This window comes from Oncorhynchus mykiss, chromosome 5, assembly GCF_057628025.1.
Source record: "Oncorhynchus mykiss isolate SJ-2025 chromosome 5, ASM5762802v1, whole genome shotgun sequence".
In the NCBI taxonomy this organism is placed as follows: Eukaryota; Metazoa; Chordata; class Actinopteri; order Salmoniformes; family Salmonidae; genus Oncorhynchus; species Oncorhynchus mykiss.
In genome coordinates this window covers 71,971,962-71,996,597 of record NC_143026.1, presented here as the reverse complement: position 1 = coordinate 71,996,597, position 24,636 = coordinate 71,971,962, and the positions used below count along the sequence as shown (strand labels likewise).

The window sequence follows — 24,636 nt, the reverse complement described above, 5'->3', positions numbered from 1 at the left end:
ATTCTGCCAGGGGAGTACAATAACGTTATACTCTCATTGTAATGTGACCCTAAAACGCGACCTGCATCTCACAAGCAAACACACCACACGTACAACCTAAACTGACATTTAGCTCCCAGCTCCGTGCCTTCATGTGAATTATTATAAGTGGTTTAGTTATGATAGAGGAGAGTAAATTTGCATTCAGAAACGAATCAAGTATCCACCTTTGACCCCAGTGGGCGAGGAGAAGACAGCACAATGTGTTTTTTCAATCTAACAAGTGTAGACAATGTGACCTGGGTCCTAAAAAGAAACCCAGTGAAATGTGCTCTCCACTCTTCTCCCCTCAGCCTCACCACTGACTGTCCACCTAGGAGATTAAGCCAGCTGAATGAATGTGCTACCTGGTTGGAATGCCAACGCTGGGCTGAAGAACAGCTTACTGTACAGGCACCTCCACAGGACGAAATTAGAACAAGACAGGAGCCTCTATCAAAAAAAGAGTCTTAAAATAGACTACAAATCCACACAATTCCAGGGAAGCTTTATTATGCATTCATATAATTAAAACACAGTAGAAAAATAATGGAAAATATTCAAGACCCACTTTGAAAACAGTGGGTCCTTCATATACAAGTTGGCCCATTGACAGGAATACAGAATGTAATGTTTTCTGTAAATAAAACTATGAGTCAAGCATCTTGAACCACTCAGGACATCTCCAATATAAGAGTATATGTAGTGAAAGAAAGAGAAGCTCAGCTAGCAACACAAAGCAAGTGTACGGACACAGATTGTAACAGATAAGAACAGCAAGAGAGAGGTGAAGCCAAATTCAGACAGGTCTTACTGTTACTAAAATGGCTTATACTTTATTTCACGGTCCTGTTTCACCTGTTTGCCTGGTATTTGCATTTGCATGGTACCAATGGGTACTTAAAGAATGTAGTACAATAGTAACTCGCTGGTACCAAATAGTCTGTAATATTGCTTGTTTTAATCAATCCTAAAGAAGCAAAAGAACAGAGTAATTATGAAGTTATTATTGAGTAATTGACAATTCACCCTGTAATTTCAAGTAAATACCAGGTAAATAAATAATGGACTGTCAAATTTAGCTTAACCACTATATCATTGAATTGTCTCAAATGACTGGATGTTGATTGTGAAATTTTTGTCAGTTAAAATGTATAACGGAGTAGCAAACCATATCCCTTGTTACAGCCAGCCAGCCAGCCAGCCAGCCAGCCAGCCAGCCAGCCAGCCAGCCAGCCAGCCAGCCAGCCAGCCAGCCAGCCAGCAGAAGCACCTGTTTTTTTTTAATCCTACAGCCAGCTTGTGGGTTGCTTCTCTCCTCCAGCAGAGAGTGCCAGCAAGAGGAGAGACAGAATAACACTAGCGCTCGTCTTTTTCAAACCTACCTTCCTCATATGAATGTTATTAAACACAAAAAGTAGCTCCTCTCTCTTCAGAGAGCCAGCAACCAGTAACAAACAGAGCATTGCATGCGGCTGGCGGTCTAACAGATCCAGGAAATAGAGGAGCGGCTGTTGCTCCAGCAAACTTCTCCTATTCAGGGAAAGCAGTACACAGACGAGGAGCTGCATTCAATGGATCGATCAGATCGTGGCACAAACAGTGTGGCAATATAATCATTTACCTTGCAGGGCTGGGTCGCTAGAATATCCATGTGTGTCTCCCATTGTTCATTCCCTGTTTGTGTGAGTCCAGGGACAGGGAAATAGGTTATCTAATAGGCTCCCATGTAACTGCCGTCCTCCCGACCAAGCTGTAACACTAGAAAGGCTTTCTTATGTACAGACATTAGCATAGGTTGCTTCCTGGCTCACCTGTACTAATCTAACCTGTTCTGCTGTTGATTGATATCACTTCCTCCTCATTGCTGTATACTGGACCCACCTGTTATACAGGTATAAGCAGCAAAGCTACTCTATTGTGTTGTGAAGGTATCAGATTTCACTTTCATATATATATATATATATATATATATATATATATATAAAAAGAAAACATTCACTTGTGCGTCATATGTTCATCATGTTTAAACTCTGAGAATGTTTTCCCTTCTTAGAAGCAAAGAGATGAGGAATTTATTAAAGGATTTAATGTTTGTAGCAGTCAGTAATACAACCAACATGTTTTCCCCCATGTACATTTCAACCTCCTATATGCGAGGGATTTTTACCCGCAAGCACAATGGAAAGGATAAAACCGCTAATACAGCTTTGTGCCAGTCTATGGGACTGTCCCACACTAATCCAAACAAAAGCAGACGATTTGTTGACAATCAAAGTATCTTTGAAACAACATCATCTACAAGTCTATATCGTAATTTGTCAAAGGACAGGTTGATTAATCCATAGAACCTTGAGGGTTTTCAAAATACCAAGGTTTTATCTGATTGCCACCCAATTTCAAATACACATAGATAAAGTTCAGTCACCACTTTCTTGTAAAAAAGGAACGTCTGTGTTAGATATGTGTTAGAACAGCGATACCAATGGGAGAGCTTGCCGTTTCTTATCTTACATTCAATTATCAACTTGTGAAATTCATGAGGATATGTAAACTGAAACCATTTTCCTATTAGGAACAATGATATTTTGGGGGGATGCCAACAATGGGCAATATTAAAATGTGGAATGACAAAGAAAATTGGCAAATATTACACTATGGTCTATTAGGAAGGAATCCATTGAGAAAGAGCACATGAAGAAACCATTTCAGTAGTGCTAGAGTCTTGGCAGGGGAGATCAAAGCCCACTCCATATGGTGATAATAATTATCATCAAAGCTCTTTGGCTCAATAATTGTCACTTAATATGCATTTAATTATCAACAGATCAATACCCACAGGGTGAAGAGCATTGACTATAGCGGCACAGCCAACATGGTGGTAACAAATGAAAAAACTGAGACAAAGTAAAATTTTGTTTTCCTACTCTGGGCTAACTCTGTGGATCAATGTGAGCACACTCCCAGAGATGGGTGCCACTGTGAGGGCATGTGTTTGAAGGCAATATATCATTGGCGGCTGTTAAAATCCCCTTCATCAATCCAGGAGTCTAGGGCATGCCAATTGAGGTCCATTACACTGGTTGACTTTCCATTTACCACACACAGGCTTTGTTAAACATGCTGAGCAAACATTTAGGTCCAAGATGTTGCTGACTTGAATAAAAGATAAAGGAAATACAAGTAAGCCACAACACAGACATCTATGGACATACTGTATGCTGTGCTGCTTTACCAGATAGACATCAACTGCTGTCTGACAAAATTGAATGAACATAATCCCACAATTCCAACCAAAATGCAATATTCTCAGCTATTGTAATGGATGTATATCTAAAGTGGGTACATCTACAACTGTAGCTATTGTAGTTTATGTAATACACATGGGACACATATACAGTGCCCTGCGAAAGTATTCGGCCTCCTTGAACTTTGCGACCTTTTGCCACATTTCAGGCTTCAAACATAAAGATATAAAACTGTATTTTTTTGTGAAGAATCAACAACAAGTGGGACACAATCATGAAGTGGAACGACATTTATTGGATATTTCAAACTTTTTTAACAAATCAAAAACTGAACAATTGGGCGTGCAAAATTATTCAGCCCCCTTAAGTTAATACTTTGTAGCGCCACCTTTTGCTGCGATTACAGCTGTAAGTCGCTTGGGGTATGTCTCTATCAGTTTTGCACATCGAGAGACTGACATTTTTTCCCATTCCTCCTTGCAAAACAGCTCGAGCTCAGTGAGGTTGAATGGAGAGCATTTGTGAACAGCAGTTTTCAGTTCTTTCCACAGATTCTCGATTGGATTCAGGTCTGGACTTTGACTTGGCCATTCTAACACCTGGATATGTTTATTTTTGAACCATTCCATTGTAGATTTTGCTTTATGTTTTGGATCATTGTCTTGTTGGAAGACAAATCTCCGTCCCAGTCTCAGGTCTTTTGCAGACTCCATCAGGTTTTCTTCCAGAATGGTCCTGTATTTGGCTCCATCCATCTTTCCATCAATTTTAACCATCTTCCCTGTCCCTGCTGAAGAAAAGAAGGCCCAAACCATGATGCTGCCACCACCATGTTTGACAGAGGGTATGGTGTGTTCAGGGTGATGAGCTGTGTTGCTTTTACGCCAAACGTCTTGCATTGTTGCCAAAAAGTTCAATTTTGGTTTCATCTGACCAGAGCACCTTCTTCCACATGTTTGGTGTGTCTCCCAGGTGGCTTGTGGCAAACTTTAAACAACACTTTTTATGGATATCTTTAAGAAAAGGCTTTCTTCTTGCCACTCTTCCATAAAGGCCAGATTTGTGCAATATACAACTGATTGTTGTCCTATGGACAGAGTCTCCCACCTCAGCTGTAGATCTCTGCAGTTCATCCAGAGTGATCATGGGCCTCTTGGCTGCATCTCTGATCAGTCTTCTCCTTGTATGAGCTGAAAGTTTAGAGGGACGGCCAGGTCTTGGTAGATTTGCAGTGGTCTGATACTCCTTCCATTTCAATATTATCGCTTGCACAGTGCTCCTTGGGATGTTTAAAGCTTGGGAAATCTTTTTGTATCCAAATCCGGCTTTAAACGTCTTCACAACAGTATCTCGGACCTGCCTGGTGTGTTCCTTGTTCTTCATGATGCTCTCTGCGCTTTTGACGGACCTCTGAGACTATCACAGTGCAGGTGCATTTATACGGAGACTTGATTACACACAGGTGGATTGTATTTATCATCATTAGTCATTTAGGTCAACATTGGATCATTCAGAGATCCTCACTGAACTTCTGGAGAGAGTTTGCTGCACTGAAAGTAAAGGGGCTGAATAATTTTGCACGCCCAATTTTTCAGTTTTTGATTTGTTAAAAAAGTGTGAAATATCCAATAAATGTCGTTCCACTTCATGATTGTGTCCCACTTGTTGTTGATTCTTCACAAAAAAATACAGTTTTATATCTTTATGTTTGAAGCCTGAAATGTGGCAAAAGGTCGCAAAGTTCAAGGGGGCCGAATACTTTCGCAAGGCACTGTATGCCTTCATGTGCTGGTGCCTCAGATAAGAGGTGCAGGGATTGAACAGGATCTCTAAGTACTGTAATGTATGTGGTTCTCTGAGTGGATTCGAAAGCCACAAAAAGGCTTTAAACCCCAAGGACAACCTTCAACCAGCTGAGTGAAGGCAAGACCATATGGTAATAGCATCGATAGATTGTTTTCTTGTATGTAATGGGTATAGTTGATTAGACAACAATCAACACACAATGAGAGAGGAATTTCACCTTTACAACTCAACTGTACTATCGGAGACTAGACTGCTCTCTGAATGCAACATTTTGATGTGAGGAATGGCCATTCATGGATGGATTTAACAAGCAAGCCTTGAGATCTGCCTCAGTCCATACATCCTACAGTACATTAATGAGCACGTCATGAATGCAGTCTGCCGCTCTCTTCCCCAATCCATACTTTCATTCATTCTCTCCCCTCTTCCCCTCACTCACTTTTCTGAGAGCTGAGAGTATGGGGCAAAGATATGTGAAAATGCTATTGTACTTTGACAAGCCCCCAGTGAATTTCTGAACGCTAAATGTGACAAATCTTAAACTCTTATTCTGCCTGAATATGTCTCTACTAGGCAACCAACAGCATAATCTGACAGCTCATTGAGGGCAACCTCATATTTGCAGCTCAGAATCATAATTTAGCATTAACATATCAAAACTGAAAAGCACTGATAATGTAACGGCTGTTGGTGGAAGAAGGTGAGGACTAAGGTGCAGCGTGGTACGTGTTCATCTTTTATTAGTTGAACTGATCACTGAATAGCAAAACAACAAAGAGCACAACCGAAACAGTTCTGTCTGGTGCAGACACAAAACCAGAAAGGAACTACCCACAAAACCCAGGTGGGAAAAGGCTACCAAAGTATGGTTCTCAATCAGAGACAACGATAGACAGCTGCCTCTGATTGAGAACCACACCCGGCCAAACAACAAAGAAATCCAAAACATAGAAAATGAACATAGAATGCCCACCCTAGTCACACCCTGGCCTAACCAAAATAGCGAATAAAAGCCTCTCTATGGCCAGGGCATGACAGATAAATGTAAACATCATTGAATTAAGATCCAACGTTTTGATAAGAAACATTTTTAAACAATTGTTTTTAGACAAGGACATCTGCGTGTGAAAGGATAAGCTGTATACTGTCTCAATGAAATTAAATTAAATTTGATATTCTATTATTCATGTCATGTTACGGAAGAGGCATCTGCTAAAATAATGTGTCAAATAGTATTGAAGATGGGAATACAGAGGGCTGATCATAGTTTTTGCTTTGGCAACGGTATGATAAACAGTCACTAGGTGTATGGAGGAGGGGGCCCAAGGAGCCAAGACTGTTGTCGGGGGGCCTTTGTTCAAATCCCCTGATGGGAGTCTTGAGGGAAGGTGAATGGGGATGTTACTGTGGTCTCTAGTTACTGCCAATGGTTTCTAAGTGACAGGGTCTTGGCACTGGCACACTGGCTGTTTCTTAATGTTGAGATCCACTTGATAACAATGTCCCTCCCCTTCCTCTTTATCTACAAGCCCGCACTGTATTATATGCATTCATTTGAGGAAAATCAATAGTAGCTAACAGCCTGAGACTGAGTTCACTGACAGCACTTGTACTACAGTGAAAGAGGACACACAAGCAAACTCACCAGAGCATGGTAATCACCATTAAGAGCTTACATGAGAAAATAGATGAGCAAGAAGAGAAAATGGAAGGTTTTGTGTTATTTAATTTTTGTAGGATAAAAGTTACAATAGGCTGGCTGTTTCAGCAGTGGCCTGTGTGGCATGGCAGAGACAACAGAGCTAGCCAATACTGAGTGAGACAGACATCTAGGCTTAAGTTACAATGAGAAAAACTCTCCTTTCGTCAGTTCATTCTAAACAGCTGTTCTTTGTCAAAGTTTCTCTGTTCTGTTCTCCTAAACTGTATTCCAACAGTCTTTATTGGCAATTTTGTCCAAAGCAAAAGAGCCTACTAAACATAAAATAATCAAAGAACTCACCAAGGCGACATCAATAAGGCTCTATAACTCTCTACCACATGACAATATAGTTCATCCTCTTATTCAGCTACAGCTATTCCTAATTACAAGTATACGCTTCACTTTACACACTGATAATATGCAAATTGACTCAGTAGTTTTCACTAATATGCTTCGCCTGCTATTGAAGGTAGTGTGTAGAACTGTTTGAAATATTGTATATCCCTATAGTTATGCAATGAGAAGCTTGAGTTGAAAGAGGCAGACACGATAGATCAATGATAAGAAGTTAATTTATAGAATGTTTCCTGATCACAGGTCAGGGGACGATATAGCACATGCCGTGACTACCAACTTATAATGAATTTAACTGAACAGTCCAGTGTGTGGTAGATCTTGACAAGATCTCAGAAAAGTGTGTCTGTGCGCCTTAGAGATCATTTCTAACTGATCTGAACCATTGTTCTATATGACGGTACCTCTGCTTGGTAGGGAAGGAGAAGTTCTTGTTTCATAGACAACAGTGACATTTATTCAGGCCAGCTCATTGATAACAGTGTGACGTTTTGGTGTTTGAAATTGATAGGAAATGCAAAGGAAATGAAAACACAGGATATTTCTAAACAGTCAAACATTCACAGTTTACATTCAAATACGAGCAGTGGGTAACAAACTCAAAGAGATCTTTTTAAGTCCAGTGTGCTTTACACAGCCTTTAGTCTAAATCAACTAAATGTTGGCTAAGTGATGAAAAAGAAACACAAGAGATAAAAGTATACTGATTAGGTTTGCCAATGAACTGCAGACCTGGTATTCGATACACTTATTATAGAGGTGTCAGCACTACAACAAGTATTTGACTAATTTATGGTGTGTGACCACTTATTCTGTACTCATTTGCATTGTAAAGAAGCATCCTGCTTTGACAAGAGACGGCTGGTTGGAGCAGGAGATGAAAGTTCCAGACTGGAGTTTCAACACTTGTTAAAAGTTGCACTGGAAAAAGCATACGTTCTCCTCTGCTCTCCTGAACTTCCCCACTGCAGTAGACTATTCCAAGTATTTTTGTCCCAATAATTACCTCAGATAGCAGACTAAGCCGGGTGAATTCATGTTGGAGTGGGTCAGTGCCTTCCAGAAATCTTTTCAGTCTGGGCGGGCAGGGGGGTGGGGAGAGGGAGAGACAGAGCTGCAGATCATCCTTCTAAGTCGTGTGAACGTGAGGCCACAGACTGAAGCAAGCTACAGAATATAATGACTCTATGCTGTATCAGTTGATGGTATTTGAGTCTAAGGCCTGTCACAAGCATCATACCTATAGCTAGCAAGTTGACTGACACACTGCTGGCAGTATGTAGTGCACTGTAACTGTATCACTCTGTGGTGCTCTCCAATTAGGCTGATTACATCTCAAGTTCTGATGGCCTACATGAACGCCTCAGAGTGTTTCGCAATATAGAGATAACCCGCATATCCCTTTTCATATTTGCACAGAGGCTAAAATATGTGTCTCAAGATAAGTGTTAACAAGGATAACTATTGCTCTACACACCTTTTCTGAGTACACAGGAGGTTGGTGGCACTTTAATTGGGGAGCACGGACTCGTGGTAATGAATGGAGCAGAATCAGGGGAATGGTTTTCATGTGTTTGATACTATTCCATGTTCCAGCGCCCCCCTTCAGCGTCAGGGCATGGCCTCTACAAGGTGTCGAAAGCGTTCAACTGGGATGTCCTTTGGGTGGTGGACCATTCTTGATACACATTGGGTACTATTGAATGTGAAAAGCTCAGGAGCGTTGCAATTCTTGACACAAACTGGTGCGCATCGCATCTATTACCATATCCCGTTCAATGGCATTTAAATCCTGTTCCTGCACATTCAGCCTCTAAATGGTACAATCCATGTCCCAATTGTCTCAAAGCTTAAAAATACTTATTTAACCTGTCTCCTCCCCTTCATCTACATTGATTGAAGTGGTTTTAACAAATGACATCAATAATAAATCATAGCTTTCACCTGGATTCACCTAGTCAGTTTATCTCATGGAAAGATCAGGTGTTCTTAATGTTTTGTATACTCTGTGTATATATTCATATTCCAGACTCTGACATTGCTCATTCTGATACTTCTTAATTTCTTTATTTTTATTTTGGATTATGCGCATATTGATTATTACTGCACTGTTAGAGCTAGAAACTCAAACATTTCACTGCACCTGTCGATAACATCTACAAATCTGTGTAAGTGACCAATAAACTTTGATTTGATTTGAATTATGCCACGGCTGGTTCCCCTCTATTCCATGGCCGGTTCCCCCTGCTTAAACAGTATATGGCCTTCAGAGAGCCAGGTTTCCATGGGTTCTGTCATACAGAACAGTGGCTGTCTGACGCCCGCTGAGCAGCCTCACAGCAGCAGGTTTGAGTGTGTTAAAAGCAGCAGCCACTGCATTAATAATGGAGGGCCTGGGTAGACAGGTGAGGGCAGCTGGGGGCTTGTCTGAATGTCATCGCTGGTGAGCTGAAATGGTTGCCTCTGGCATAGTTTCCTGCATAACCCTTGCTAGAGAGATGCAAAACCACTCAGAGGAGGACACAGGGCAAGAGTCAAGACTCGGTGTGCCTCGGATCATTTCTTGTGCTGTCATACATAGGGATTTTTATGCCATTGTAATCCTTTAGCCTAAATTTAGCCTAAATTCAAATAGTGTAAAAAATATTTATGATCATTTTCAGGATGGAAAAAAGCTTTCAGTGTAAACTTAAATGACTAAAACCAAAATAAAAGCTAAATTGAAAATTGGAAAACTTTGTAGAATTGCCGGAAATTGGCTTAAAAATACAGAATAATTCTAAATTGCCAAGATGGGGACCTAATAATTTGCTCAATAATTTAGCAGTGCAGATGGGCTGACCACACTCATTGCCACACCCCCTTCCTTGCCCCCTTCCACGCTTACCACCTAAGACCCTTTTAGATCCAGCCCTGTTCTACAGTAAAACTGTTTACATTTCATGATACATTTGGTATCTGCATGAATGCGCGCATCTGAGCACATCCAAGAAGGGAGAATCAAGGTATTTAGAAAAATCTAGAACCTTATGTGGGAGTGAGAAAATAACGTAAAAATATAGTTCCACTGTAGATCAAAGAAGAGAATCCAGCTATAGCCTGGGAATGAAATTGTCTAGAATACAATGAACGCATAGGGCACTTCAATATCTTGAAAAACAATTCATTCAAACAGTCCCCTGCATCCTCGGTGTACTATTTGCAGCAGCAAATGACAAATATTATTTTTCATCAGATGGTGGCCCTCTCTCCCACCGTCCCTCTCATGGCCGTTCACTCAGGACCCCTGGGGTATAGCATGTTTCTATTTGAGGCGGTGGACCTACTTTTCCTAGTATCAGGGGCCCTGTCTTAGATGCACATTTGAAACGAAGAGAGATTTTTCAGCAGAAATTTAAAGCAGAGCAGGAATTGCCGAAGAGAAATGAGAAAGTCTTCTGGGCCCTATGAGAACAAAGGTCATGGTCATGTTTTGGCATCCAGATACATTCACTGTTGATATCCATTTTGGCATTTATTTTACAAAGGGAACCTTTGATCTCGACTGTGGCTCTTTAGAGATCCGACAATTTAAACATGAATGTGAAGCACTAGAAGAATGCACACACACGCACACACACACACACACACACACACACACACACACACACACACACATAAAATACAAGTTTGATAAGGGAGGATCTAAGGCAGCAAAAAGAAAAGCATAAATATCAAGTGCTATCGACTCTCTTTGTAGTTCAGCTTTGACTCTGGCAACAAGGCAAAATGCAGCCTGTCCTGTCACCTCTTAGTCCCCTTTCTCTCAGTCTTCAGCTCACAAATCTCTATTTCACAAACCAAGAGGCCACCTGACATTCTCTGCAGAATCAAACCAATATAAAAAAAACTGCAGAATTAATTACTTCCCTGAGACTTGGCTTTATAATGAGTCTCTGAGGGAATTGAGGGATTTAAAGTGAAACGCTATCATGTATTCGATGCAACTGACAGCAATTGTCCTCAGCCATGCTCCTTTAACACCTTCTTCTTCACATGAAAAGCCAAGGATGAAACTGAGAATTGTCTTTAAATCATTATGATTTAAATCATGCCATTGGATCTCTGATATAGAGTGCATTGTGAAATTATTCAGATCCATTCCCTTTTTCCACATTTTGTTACATTACAGCCTTAAATAAAATAAAAAAATCCTTAGCAACCTACATACAATACCCCATAATGACAAAGTGAAAACAGGTTTATAGAATTTTTTGCCAATTTAAAAAAGAGAAATTACCTTTATTTACATAAGTATTCAGACTCTTCGCTATGAAACCCAAAATTGAGCTCAGGGGCATCCTGTTTCCATTGATCATCCTTGAGATGTTTCTACAACTTGATTGGAGTCCACCTGTGGTAAATTCAATTGATTGGACATGATTTGGAAAGGCACATACCTGTCTATACAAGGTCCCACAGTTGACAGTGCACGTCAGAACAAAATCCATGCCATGAGGTCAAAGGAATTGTCCGTAGAGCTTCGAGAATGGATTGGGAAGGGTACCAGAACAATTCTGCAACATTAAAGGTCGCCAAGAACACAGTGGCTTCCGTCATTCTTAGATGGAAGAAGTTTGGAACCACCAAGACTCTTCCTAGAGCTGGCCGCCTGGCCAAACTGAGCAATCGGGGAGAAGGGTCTAGGTCAGGGAGGTGACCAAGAACCCGATGGTCACTCTAATAGAGCTCCAGAGTTCCTCTGTGGAGATGGGAGAACCATCCAGAAGGGCAAACATCTCTACAGCACTCCACTAATCAGGCCTTTATGGTAGAGTGGCCAGATGGAAGCCAGTAAAATGCACATGACAGCCCAATAGGAGTGGGGTAAAGGTTCACCTTCCAACAGGAAAACTACCCTAAGCAAACAGTCAAGACAATGCAGGAGTGGCTTCGGGACAGGTCTCTGAATGTCCTTGAGTGACCCAGCCAGAGCCCGGACTTGAACCTGATCGAACATTTGTGGAGAGACATGAAAATATCCGTGCAGCGAAGTTCCCCATCCAACCTGACAGAGCAGGAGAGAATGGAGAGAAGAGTGGGAGAAAGTCCCCAAATACAGGTTTGCCAAGTTTGTAGCATCATACCCAAGAAGACTCTAGGCTGTAATCGCTGTCAAAGGTGCTTCAACAAAGTACTAAGTAAAGGGTCTGAATCCTTATGTAAATGTGATATTTCAGGTTTTTATACATTTGCAAACAATTTTTAAAAACTTACTTTGTCATTATGGGGTATTGTGTGTAGAATGATGAAACGTAACAACATGTGGAAAAAGTCATGGAGTCTGAATACTTCCGAATGCACTGTAGGCCTATTGATTTAAATATGATCAAATAAATGGACGTAAAATATCACTGACAGATGCTGCTGACAGTGTGTTTGCGAGATGCCGGACAAAAGGCCATTTTAACCATCCTACGACTCCTGACATGTCTACAGACATCCCCCAAAACAGACAAAAAACAACACTCTGAGAATGAGTACACAACTGGTAAATAGTCACTTATAGATAGATGTCAGTCAGTCAGGTGGCTAGCTGCCGGCAGAGACTTCTATTGCAGTAACGTTGAAGGGCTCTGGCTAGTATTACTTAGCCAGCGGAAAGGATGAAGTAAGAAGCTCACATTAAACAGAGCCTACCTTAGGCTGGAGGAAAAATAGGCTACTAAGTTTTCATAACAACTGTGCTTGACAGAGAGTAGGCTACTGAGCCAGACAGTGATGTGGCACTCAGTGATGAGAATGAGGCAGGAATAAACAGAGGAGACAGAGAGAAATAGAGGAAGCAAGCAGAGAGAGAGGTTAGGGCCCCATGTGGGGTCCTCTGAGAAAATCTCTACTAATATTATCAAACAAGTTAGGAACCCCCCCCCTCCAAAAAAAAAAAAGATATGTTTAAATATAAACATCTCCACATGCCCTATCTTCCCTATAGGCCTACATTAAAATGCAATCAAAAAGCAAACAATATAGTTTATACCGGTTTAAATTGGTGGTTGTTCGTCTTATCTCGATCACCCAATGGAATTTACCCACAATTTTTTTACCACTACATCACTAATTTTAATACAGTATCGTAAGTAAAATTGGAATAATTCATGTGAATGCGATAAGTTAATGTTTATTTTAAATATTTTATTCACACCAAATAGAAACATACACATACGAACAACAACTTACAGACGCACACACACAACGACTACATCTAATCTACCCAGACTTGCATGCTCATACCCCCCTGTCCCCCTGTCACCGGTCTTCTAACCATCATTGATCTATGTTTAATTTTCCATTGGTTTTGTCTGGTCTTCTTACACACCTGGTTCCAATCCCATTCATTAAGTGTTGTGTATTTAACCCTCTGTTTCCCCTCATGTCCATGTCAGAGATTGTTTATTGTTATGTTCATGTTTTATGGATTGGTGTGTGACGGGTTCTTGTACCCACAATTTTTTTATTATGGACTTTGGTTTTGGAGTTTATGTTTTAAGTTATTAAAATACTCCAATTATACCAAGTTTAATCCTCCTGTGCTTGACTTCCCTGCCACCTACATACACGACGTGACAGAATCTCTGACCCTAATATGAAGTCAGCAGGAGAAAATACCCCGGACATGGAGGTGGAAGAACGCGTCCAGAAGCATACGGAGAAGCTATACCATCTGAGCGTCGCCATGGATCACGTTGTCCAGAATATGGACCGCTGAGAGAGACAGGGAGTTCTTCCAGTGCCTCCACCAGCACAACCGGGGTCTATCCCGGGCGCTCCTTTACCACCTGAACCCAGTGGGATTCGTCTACCCATGGGGGTACGACGGGAGTGCTGTCAACTGCCAGGGTTTCCTCCTCCAATTAAACCTTTCTCTGGCCACGGTCCAACCAGCTCCATCGGACCATGAGAAGGTTTTCGCCGTCGTCTCGTGCCTCACCGGGAAAGCACTGGAGTGGGCCAGCGCCGTGTGTGGAGGGGAAGTTGAGGGAAGGTGAGTTGGCACCATTCTCACCCAGAGCCCTCTGTCGCACATATATTTGTGCCTGTCACTTTTCCTGTTTCTTTTCCTTCCGTCGTTCCCAGCATAAGGCGCTAGTAGATTCAGGCGCGGCTGGGAATTTCATTGATAAAGTGTTAGCTTATAGTTTAGGGACTTCTATTGTTCCCGTGGATGTATCTTTCCCCATTCACGCCTTAGAAAGTCGACCATCAGGGCTTATCAGGGAGACCACCGCTCCTTTGAGTATGGTGACGTGGGGGGGTCACACGGAAAAGATTAGTCTTTTCCTTATTGACTCCCCTGAATATCCAGTGGTGCTAGGCCTACCCTGGATAGCTTATCATAACCCCACTATTTCTTGGCCACAGAGGGCTCTCACGGGGTGGTCGCAGGAGTGCTTAAGTAGGTGTTTAGGGGTTTCAGTTGGTGCTACTACGGTGGAAAGTCCAGACCAGGTCTCCACCATGCGCATCCCCCCAGAATATGCCGATTTGGCTCTCGCCTTCTGTAAAGAGAAGGCGACTCAATTACCACCCCATTGACAGGGGGATTGTGCAAAAGATCGACGGGGCCCACTTCTTCACTAAACTGGATCTCAGGAGTGTGTACAACCTGGTGCGTATCCGAGAGGGAGACGAGTGGAAGACGGCATTTAGTACCACCTCAGGGCATTATGAGTACCTCGTCATGCCTTACGGGTTGATGAATGCTCCATCAGTCTTCCAATCCTTTGTTGACAAGATTTTCAGGGACCTGCATGGGCAGGTTGTAGTGGTGTATATCGATGACATTCTGATATACTACGCTACACGCGCCGAGCATGTGTCCCTGGTGCGCCAGGTGCTTGGTCGTCTGTTGGAGCATGACCTGTATGTCAAGGCTGAGAAATGCTTGTTCTTTCAACAGTCTGTCTCCCTCCTAGGGCATCGCATTTCCACGTCAGGAGTGGAGATGGAGAGTGACCGCATTGCAGCCGTGTGTAATTGGCCAACTCCCACCACGGTGAAGGAAGTGCAGCAATTCTTAGGGTTTGCCAACTACTACCGGAGGATTATCCGGGGTTTTGATAAGGTGGCTGCTCCCATTACCTCACTGCTGAAGGGGGGCTCGGTGCGCTTGCAGTGGTCAGCTGGGGCGGACAGGGCTTTTCGGCACTTGAAGGCTCTCCAGATCCCTCTTTGGTCTTCATAGTGGAGGTGGATGCCTCCAAGGCTGAGATAGGAGCTGTGCTCTCTCAGCGCTCGGGTACGCCACCGAAACTCCGCCCCTGTGCTTTCTCCTCTAAGAAGCTCAGCCTGGTGGAGCGAAACTATGATGTGGGGGACTGGGAGCTTTTGGCTGTCGTTAAGGCTTTGAAGGTGTTGGAAACATTGGCTTGCGGGGGCTAAACACCCCTTTCTCATCTGGACTGACCACCACAATCTGGAGTACATCCGGGCAGCGAGGAGAATGAATCCTCGTCAGGCAAGGTGGGCCATGTTTTTCACCTGTTTTGTGTTTACCCTCTCTTACAGACCAGGTTCCCAGAACGTCAAGGCAGACGCACTGTCCCGGCTGTATGACACAGAGGAGCGGTCCATGGATCCCACTCCCATACTCCCAGCCTCTTGCTTGGTGGCACCGGTAGTGTTGGAGCTGGATGCAGACATTGAGCGGGTGTCACGTGCAGAGCCCATTTCCCTCAGTGTTCAGCTGGGCGTCTGTACGTTCCGTCTGTTGTCCGCGAATGGCTGATCCATTGGGCTCACATGTCACCCTCCTCTGGTCATCCTGGGATCGGTCGGACGGTGCGCTGTCTTGGTGGGAGGTACTGGCGGCCCACTTTTAGAAAGAGACGTAAGGGTTTATGTTTCCTCCTGCTCAGTGGGCGCCCAGTGCAAGGCTCCTAGACACCTGCCCAGAGGTAAGTTACAACCCTTACGTCTCCACAACGACCGTGGTCACACCTGTCGGTGGATTTTATAACCGTTCTTCCACCTTCACAGGGTTACACCACGATCCTGGTCGTTGTGGATCGTTTTTCTAAGTCCTGTCGTCTCCTCCCTTTGCCCGGTCTCCCTACGGCCCTACAGACTGCGGAGGCCCTGTTTACACACGTCTTCCGGCACGACGGTGGGTCCCCCATTTACGTCAAGGGTCTGGAAGGCATTCATGGAACGTCTGGGGGTCTCGGTCAGCATTACCACAGGTTTTCACCCCGAAAGTAACGGGCAGGTAGAGAGAGTTAACAAGGATGTGGGTAGGTTTCTGAGGTCTTATTGCCAGGACCGGCCGGGGAGTGGGCGGCGTTCGTGCCCTGGCTCCGCCACTCCACTAACCTTTCTCCATTTCAGTGTGTATTGGGGTATCAGCCGGTTCTGGCTCCATGGCATCCGAGTCAGACAGAGGCTCCTGCGGTGGACGACTGGTTCCAGCTCGGCGGTCGACATCACCGGTCTTCTAGCCATCTGCTGTAGAATTTGTGAATTTTGTCTCTACTGTAGACTTGTTTATACTGGATTAAGTGTACGTTTTTGTTAACTGTAATTTCGTTAGTTATGCTCCAACATTCTCTTCATCTTGTGCCATCATCAATTATTTTCAAGTCTTGGTTCCAATAGTTTATATTTTTTTCTAAGAGATTGTCAGTTGAATATTCTCTCTGCAAGGTTTTGTATATCTTACCTATAATATTAACAGCCTTTTCTGACTCAAATAAGATACTCTCAAGGTTGCTCTGATGTCCAAAATATTTTAAATCTAAATTTTGTGATATGTAATTGTTTAAATTGCATGCATTTGAAAATATTTACATTGGTCAGTCAAAAATTGCTTTTTAATTTCCAGTTACGAAGTCATTTATGGTTTCTATGCCTTCAGTTTTCCATGTGGACCAATTTATCTGTAAATTCTGAAAAGCTACTAAAGGATTGTTCCATAGGTTTGTGTTTTAGGGAGTGATATTGGGTCTTGTAGATTACGCTTCATTTTCTTCCATATTGTTATAGTGTTCTAACTGTGAAGTTGTTAATGTTCTTAGCTTCATCCTCTGAAAATAGACAGGTAAAAAGTCTGGGGATGAGCATGTGCATCTTCAATATGTACCCATCCTCAACAGTGTATTTAACTATATGTTGCAAGTAAAAGCCTTGGGTAGCGAGTTGGAAGGTTAAACTCAGACTGAGGAAGAGGTAAAATGTTCCTTTTTATCATATACATTTTATTTTCCCCAAAAACAGTATACTTATATATCTGTTGTTTGTTGTCACTTTGAAAGCATCCAAAATATTTCATATTTTTTGTGGTCCACTTAACCTCTAGGGTAGGGGGCAGCATTCGGAATTTTGGCTGAAAAGCATGCCCAAATTAAACGGCCTGCTACTCGGGCCCAGAAGATATGATATGCATATAGATTTGGTCGATTTGTATAGAAAACACTCTGAAGTTTCCAAACCTGTTAAAATAGTGTCTGTGAGTATAACAGAACTGATTTAGAAGACGAAAACCTGAGAAAAATCCATTCAGGAAGTCGTTTTTTTTTGTTGGTTTTGTAGTTTTCTATTCAATGCCATTACAGTATCCATTGACTTAGGACTCCATTTGCAGTTCCTATACCTTCCACTTGATGTCAACAGTCTTTAGAAATCGTTTCAGGCTTATATTCTTATAAATGAGGGGGTAAGACCAGTCTGAACGAGTGGACCTATTGTGACGCAGAGTTTTTTCAGGCGCATGTGTATTTCTTGTTTACCTTTTATATTGATGACGTTATTGTCCGGTATGTAAATATTATTTCACATTTAGGCTAAAAAACAACCTGAGGATTGAATATAAACATTGTTTGACATGTTTCTATGAACTTTACGGATACAATTTGGATTTTTCGTCTGATTGTTTTAACTGAGTTTGAGCCTGTGGATTACTGAAGAAAACCTACTAACCAAACTGAGGTTTTTGGATATAAAGAGACTTCATCGAACAAAAGGAACATTTATTGAGTAAATTCATGTCTTCTGATTGCCACCATATTGTCATGTTCTGACCTTAGTTCTTTTGTTATGTCTTTGTTTTAGTATGGTCAGGGCGTGAGTTGGGTGGGTTGTCTATGTTAGTTTTTCTATGATTTGCTATTTCTGTGTTTGGCCAGGTATGGTTCTCAATCAGAGGCAGCTGTCAATCCTTGTCCCTGATTGAGAACCATATTTAGGTAGCCTGTTTTCTATTGTGTTTCGTGGGTGATTGTTTTCTGTTGTGTATCTGCACCAGCCAGAACTGTTTTCGGTATTTTCTCTCTGATATTTTTGTTATTTCCGTGTTCATTTTAATAAATATGGACACATACCATGCTGCACCTTGGTCCTCACCTTCTCCTTCATATGACGACCATTACAGAATCACCCACAACCAAAGGACCAAGCAGCGTGGTAACTGGCAGCAGCAGCAGGAGCAGCGCTATAAGGAGGAATGGACATGGGAGGACATTCTGGACGGCAAGGGTTGCTACACATGGGAGGAGATCCTGGCTGGAAGGGATTGCCTCCCATGGGAACAGGTGGAGGAAAGCAAGGAAGCCCGAGAGACAGCCCCAAAAATTTCCTGGGAAAGGGGCACACGGGGAGTGTGGCTAAGTCAGGTAGGAGACCTGAGCCAACTCCCTGTGCTTACCGCGGAGAGAGGGGGACCGCGCAGGCACCGTGTTATGCCGTAAGGCGCACGGTGTCCCCGGTGTGCATGCATAGCCCGGTGCGGTACATAGCAGCGCCTCGTATCGGCCGGGCTAGAGTGGGCATCGAGCCAGGTGCCATGAAGCCGGCTCAGCGCATCTGGTCTCCAGTGCGTCTCCTCGGGCCGGGGTACATGGCACCAGCCCTACGCATGGTGTCCCCGGTTCGCCAGCACAGCCCAGTGGCTATGGGCCGCACTGGCCTGGCTATGGGGAGCATTCAGCCAGGTAGGGTTGGGCAGGCTCGGTGCTCGAGACCTCCAGTGCACCTTCACGGTCCAGTCTATCCGGTTCCACCTCCACGCACCAGCCCTCCGGTGGCAGCCCCCCGCACCAGGCTGTCTCTCCGTCTCCTTCCTACAGGTACTCCCGCCTGTCCAGCGCTGCCAGAGTCTCCCTCCAGTCCGGATCTGCCAGAGTCTCCCTCCAGTCCGGATCTGCCAGTCTCCCTCCAGTCCGGATCTGCCAGAGTCTCCCTCCAGTCCGGATCTGCTAGAGTCTCCCGTCTGTCCTGAGCTGCGAGAGTCTCCCGTCTGTCCAGAGCTGCCGGAGCCGCCCGTCTGTCCTGAGCTGCCGGAGCCGCAAGTCTGTCCTGAGCTGCCGGAGCCGCCCGTCTGTCCTGAGCTGTCGGAGCCGCCCATCTGTCCTGAGCTGCCGGAGCCGCCCGTCTGTCCTGAGCTGCCGGAGCCGCCCGTCTGTCCTGAGCTGTCGGAGCCGCCCGTCTGTCCTGAGCCGCCCGTCAGTCAGGAGCTGCCGGAGCAGCCCGTCAGTCAGGAGCTGCCGGAGCAGCCCGTCAGTCAGGAGCTGCCGGAGCAGCCTGTCAGTCAGGAGCTGCCGGAGCAGCCCGTCAGTCAGGAGCTGCCGGAGCCGTCCGTCAGCCAGGAGCCGTCCGGAGCCGTCACGCCGGCGCTGCCGGAATCGCCCTTCTCTCCGGAGCTGCCAGAGTCTCCCGTCTGTCCGGTGCTGCCGGAGTCTCCCTTCTCTCCGGAGCTGCCAGAGTCTCCCGTCTGTCCGGTGCTGCCGGAGTCTCCCGTCTGTCCGGTGCTGCCGGAGTCTCCCGTCTGTCCGGTGCTGCCGGAGTCTCCCGTCTGTCCGGTGCTGCCGGAGTCTCCCGTCTGTCCGGTGCTGCCGGAGTCTCCCGTCTGTCCGGTGCTGCCGGAGTCTCCCGTCTGTCCGGTGCTGCCGGAGTCTCCCGTCTGTCCGGTGCTGCCGGAGTCTCCCGTCTGTCCGGTGCTGCCGGAGTCTCCCGTCCGTCCGGTGCTGCCGGAGTCTCCCGTCCATTCGGGTCCCCAGTCCGAGGTTGGCGGCAAGGGTCGCTGCTCTTAAGAGGCCACGGAGGCGAGCTAAGAGACAGACAAGGACTATGGTGGAGTGCAGTCCACGTCCCGCGCCAGAACTACCACCGCGGACAGACACCAACCCAGACCCTCCCCTATAGGTTCAGGTTTTGGGGCCGGAGTCCGCACCTTTGGGCACTGTTGTGTTCTGACCTTAGTTTTTTTGTTATGTCTTTGTTTTAGTATGGTCAGGGTGTGAGTTGGGTGTGTTGTCTATGTTAGTTTTTCTATGATTTGCTATTTTTGTGTTTGGCCTGGTATGGTTCTCAATCAGAGGCAGCTGTCAATTGTTGTCCCTGATTGAAAACCATATTTACAGTATATCACAAAAGTGAGTACACCCCTCACATTTTTGTAAATATTTGAGTATATCTTTTATGTGACAACACTGAAGAAATGACACTTTGCTACAATGTAAAGTAGTGTGTACAGCTTGTTTAATAACAGTGTACATTTGCTGTCCCCTCAAAATAACAAAGCCATTAATGTCTAAACCGCTGGCAACAAAAGTGAGTACACCCCTAAGTGAAAATGTCCAAATTGGAACCAAAGTGTCAATATTTTGTGTGGCCACCATCATTTTCCAGCACTACCTTAACCCTCTTGGGCATGGAGTTCACCAGAGCTTCACAGGTTGCCACTGGAGTCCTCTTCCACTCCTCCATGACGACATCACAGAGCTGGTGGATGTTAGAGACCTTGCACTCCTCCACCCTCCGTTTGAGGATGCCCCACAGATGCTCAATAGGGTTTAGGTCTGGAGACATGCTTGGCCAGTCCATCACCTTTACCCTCAGCTTCTTTAGCAAGACAGTGGTTGTCATGGAGGTGTGTTTGGGGTCGTTATCATGTTGGAATACTGCCCTGCGGCCCAGTCTCCGAAGAGAGGGGGATCATGCTCTGCTTCAGTATGTCACCGTACATGTTGGCATTCACGGTTCCCTCAATGAACTGTAGCTCCCCAGTGCCGGCAGAACTCATGCAGCCCCACACTGAGACACTCCCACCACCATGCTTGACTGTAGGCAAGACACACTTGTATTTGTACTCCTCACCTGGTTGCCGCGACACACGCTTGACATCATCTCAACCAAATACATTGGGGCAAAAAAGTATTTAGTCAGCCACCAATTTTGCAAGTTCTCCCACTTAAAAAGATGAGAGAGGCCTGTAATTTTCATCATAGGTACACTTCAACTATGACAGACAAAATTTGTAAAAAAAATATCCAGAAAATCACATTGTAGGATTTTTTATGAATTCATTTGCAAATTATGGGGGAAAATAAGTATTTGGTCACCTACAAACAATCATGATTTCTGACTCTCACAGACCTGTAACTTCTTCTTTAAGAGGCTCTTCTGTCCTCCACTCGTTACCTGTATTAATGGTACCTGTTTAAACTTGTTTTCAGCATAAAAGACACCTGTCCACAACCTCAAACAGTCACACTCCAAAATCCACTATGGCCAAGACCAAAGAGCTGTCAAAGGACACCAGAACCAAAAGTGTAGACCTGCACCAGGCTGGAAGACTGAATCTGCAATAGGTAAGCAGCTTGGTTTGAAGAAATCAACTGTGGGAGCAATTATTAGGAAAGGAACACATACAAGACCACTGATAATCTCCCTCGATCTGGGGCTCCACGCAAGATCTCACCCAGTAGGGTCAAAATGATCACAAGAACGGTGAGCAAAAATCCCAGAACCACACGGGGGGACCTAGTGAATGACCTGCAGAGAGCTGGGACCAAAGTAACAAAGCCTACCATCAGTAACACACTACGCCGCCAGGGACTCAAATCCTGCAGTGCCAGACGTGTCCCCCTGCTTAAGCCAGTACATGTCCAGGCCCATCTGAAGTTTGCTAGAGAGCATTTGGATGATCCAGAAGAAGATTGGGAGAATGTCATATGGTCAGATGAAACCAAAATATAACTTTTTGGTAAAAACTCAACTCGTCGTGTTTGGAGGACAAAGAATGCTGAGTTGCATCCAAAGAACACCATACCTAATGTGAAGCATGGGGGTGGAAACATCATGCTTTGGGGCTGTTTTTCTGCAAAGGGACCAGGACGACTGATCCGTGTAAAGGAAAGAATGAATGGGGCCATGTATCGTGAGATTTTGAGTGAAAACTTCCTTCCATCAGCATGGGCATTGAAGATGAAACGTTGCTGGGTCTTTAAGCATGACAATGATCCCAAACACACCACCCGGGGAACGAAGGAGTGGCTTCGTAAGAAGCATTTCAAGGTCCTGGAGTGGCCTAGTCAGTCTCCAGATCTCAACCCCATAGAAAATCTTTGGAGGGAGTTGAAAGTCTGTGTTGCCCAGCAACAGCCCCAAAACATCACTGCTCTAGAGGAGATCTGCATGGAGGAATGGGCCAAAATACCAGCAACAGTGTGTGAAAACCTTGTGAAGACTTACAGAAAACGTTTGACCTCTGTCATTGCCAACAAAGGGTATATAACAAAGTATTGAGATAAACTTTTGTTATTGACCAAAGACTTATTTTCCACCATAATTCGCAAATAAATTCATGAAAAATCCTACAATGTGATTTTCTGGATTTTTTTTCTCATTTTGTCTGTGATGTCTATGATGAAAATTACTTTTTAAGTGGGAGAACTTGCATAATTGGTGGCTGACTAAATACTTTTTTGCCCCACTGTAAGTTTATCTTGGTCTCATCAGACCACAGGACATGGTTCCAGTAATCCATGTCCTTAGTCTCCTTGTCTTCAGCAAACTGTTTGCGGGCTTTCTTGTGCATCATCTTTAGAAGAGGCTTCCTTCTGGGACGAAAGCCATGCAGACCAATTTGATGCAGTGTACGGCGTATGGTCTGAGCACTGACAGGCTGACCACCCACCCCTTCAACCTTTGCAGCAATGCTGGCAGCACTCATACGTCTATTTCCCAAAGAGAACCTCTGGATATGACGCTGAGCACCTGCACTCAACTTCTTTGGTCGGCCATGGCGAGGCCTGTTCTGAATGGAACCTGTCCAGTTAAACCGCTGTATGGTCTTGGCCACCGTTCTGCAGCTCAATTTCAGGGTCTTGGCAATCTTCTTATAGCCCAGGCCATCTTATTTAGAGCAACAATTCTTTTTTTCAGATCCTCAGAGAGTTCTTTGCCTTGAGGTGCCATGTTGAACTTCCAGTGCCCAGTCAGTATGAGGGAGTGTGAGAGCGATGACACCAAATTCAACACACCTGCTCCCTATTCACACCTGAGACCTTGTAACGCTAACGAGTCAAATGACACCGGGGAGGGAAAATGGCTAATTAGGCCGAATTTGGACATTTTTACTTAGGGGTGTACTCACTTTTGTTGCCAGCGGTTTAGACATTAATGGCTGTGTGTTGAGTTATTTTGAGGGGACAGCAAATTTACACTGTTATACAAGCTGTACACTCACTACTTTACATTGTAGCAAAGTGTCATTTCTTCAGTGTTGTCACATGAAAAGATATACTCAAATATTTACAAAAATGTGAGGGGTGTACTCACTTTTGTGATATACTGTAGGTAGCCTGTTTCGTGGGTGATTGTTTTCTATTGTGTGTCTGCACTAGCCAGAACTGTTTTTGGAAGTTTATCTTTGTTATTTTTGTTATTTCCGTGTTCATTTTAATAAATTTGGACACATACCACGCTGCACCTTCGTCCTCACCTTCTCATTCATACGACGACCGTTACACATATGAAGATCATCAAAGGGATTCATTTGATCTCTATTTCTGAGTTTTGTAACGCTTCTGCTTGGCTGGTTACTATTTGTAATCATTTGTCAACTGGGCTATGTTCTGGGCTAGGTATGCTTTCGCCGAAAAGCATTTTATAAATATGACACTGTGATTGGTTTAAAAAAAAGTTAATCTTTAAACCTATGTAAAATATGTTTTGTTTTCTGAATTTTTATAATGAGCATTTCTGTAATTGAATTTGATGCTCTGCAATCTCACTGGATGTTGGCCAGATGGGCCGCTAGCGTCCCACATACCCTAGAGAGGTTAAAGGATTGCTGTAGATCATTAGTTATTCTTTTTTTTCTCCTATTGCCATTATTTAGTTTTTTCCACGTAAATTTTATATCCTGAGATTTTTTAATTTTCTGAAAAATGTATTGTTGCAAAGGGGGTATTGAGTTTTCAGTATCGGTCAGGTATATCAGGAAATTATCAACCAATAAGTTTAGTTTGTATTCATGTTTACCAACACTGGTTGGCACCTGTTATGTTTGGGGCCTGTCTAATTATTTCTGCATGCGGTTCAATTGCCAGTTCAAACAGGAGGTGGGAGAGGGGACTTCCTTTTTTTTTTTTTGCATACTGTATTAAACTGAAACATGTTCTTGCATTTGTTTGTAAGTATCTATTTTTAATAAACTCTGTTTGATTGATATGTATCAAGTCTGGTATAAGT

At 44.0% G+C, this 24,636-nt stretch overlaps 1 protein-coding gene across 2 annotated transcripts in view; it reads right to left on the bottom strand.

Moving 5' to 3' along the window:
* The window catches only part of naaladl2 (N-acetylated alpha-linked acidic dipeptidase like 2), a 336,716-nt gene that overhangs the window by 294,998 nt on the left and 17,082 nt on the right, over positions 1 to 24,636 (bottom strand). Inside the window, exon 1 of one of the 2 annotated variants that reach the window (XM_021604123.3) lies at positions 1,643 to 1,881. The exons of the other annotated variant lie outside the window; for it this stretch is intronic. Coding sequence (XP_021459798.2) covers positions 1,643 to 1,685 — 43 coding nt within the window. The 5' untranslated portion in view covers positions 1,686 to 1,881. Of the gene's footprint in view, positions 1 to 1,642; positions 1,882 to 24,636 lie in introns of those variants that run through there. 2 annotated transcript variants of the gene reach the window in all.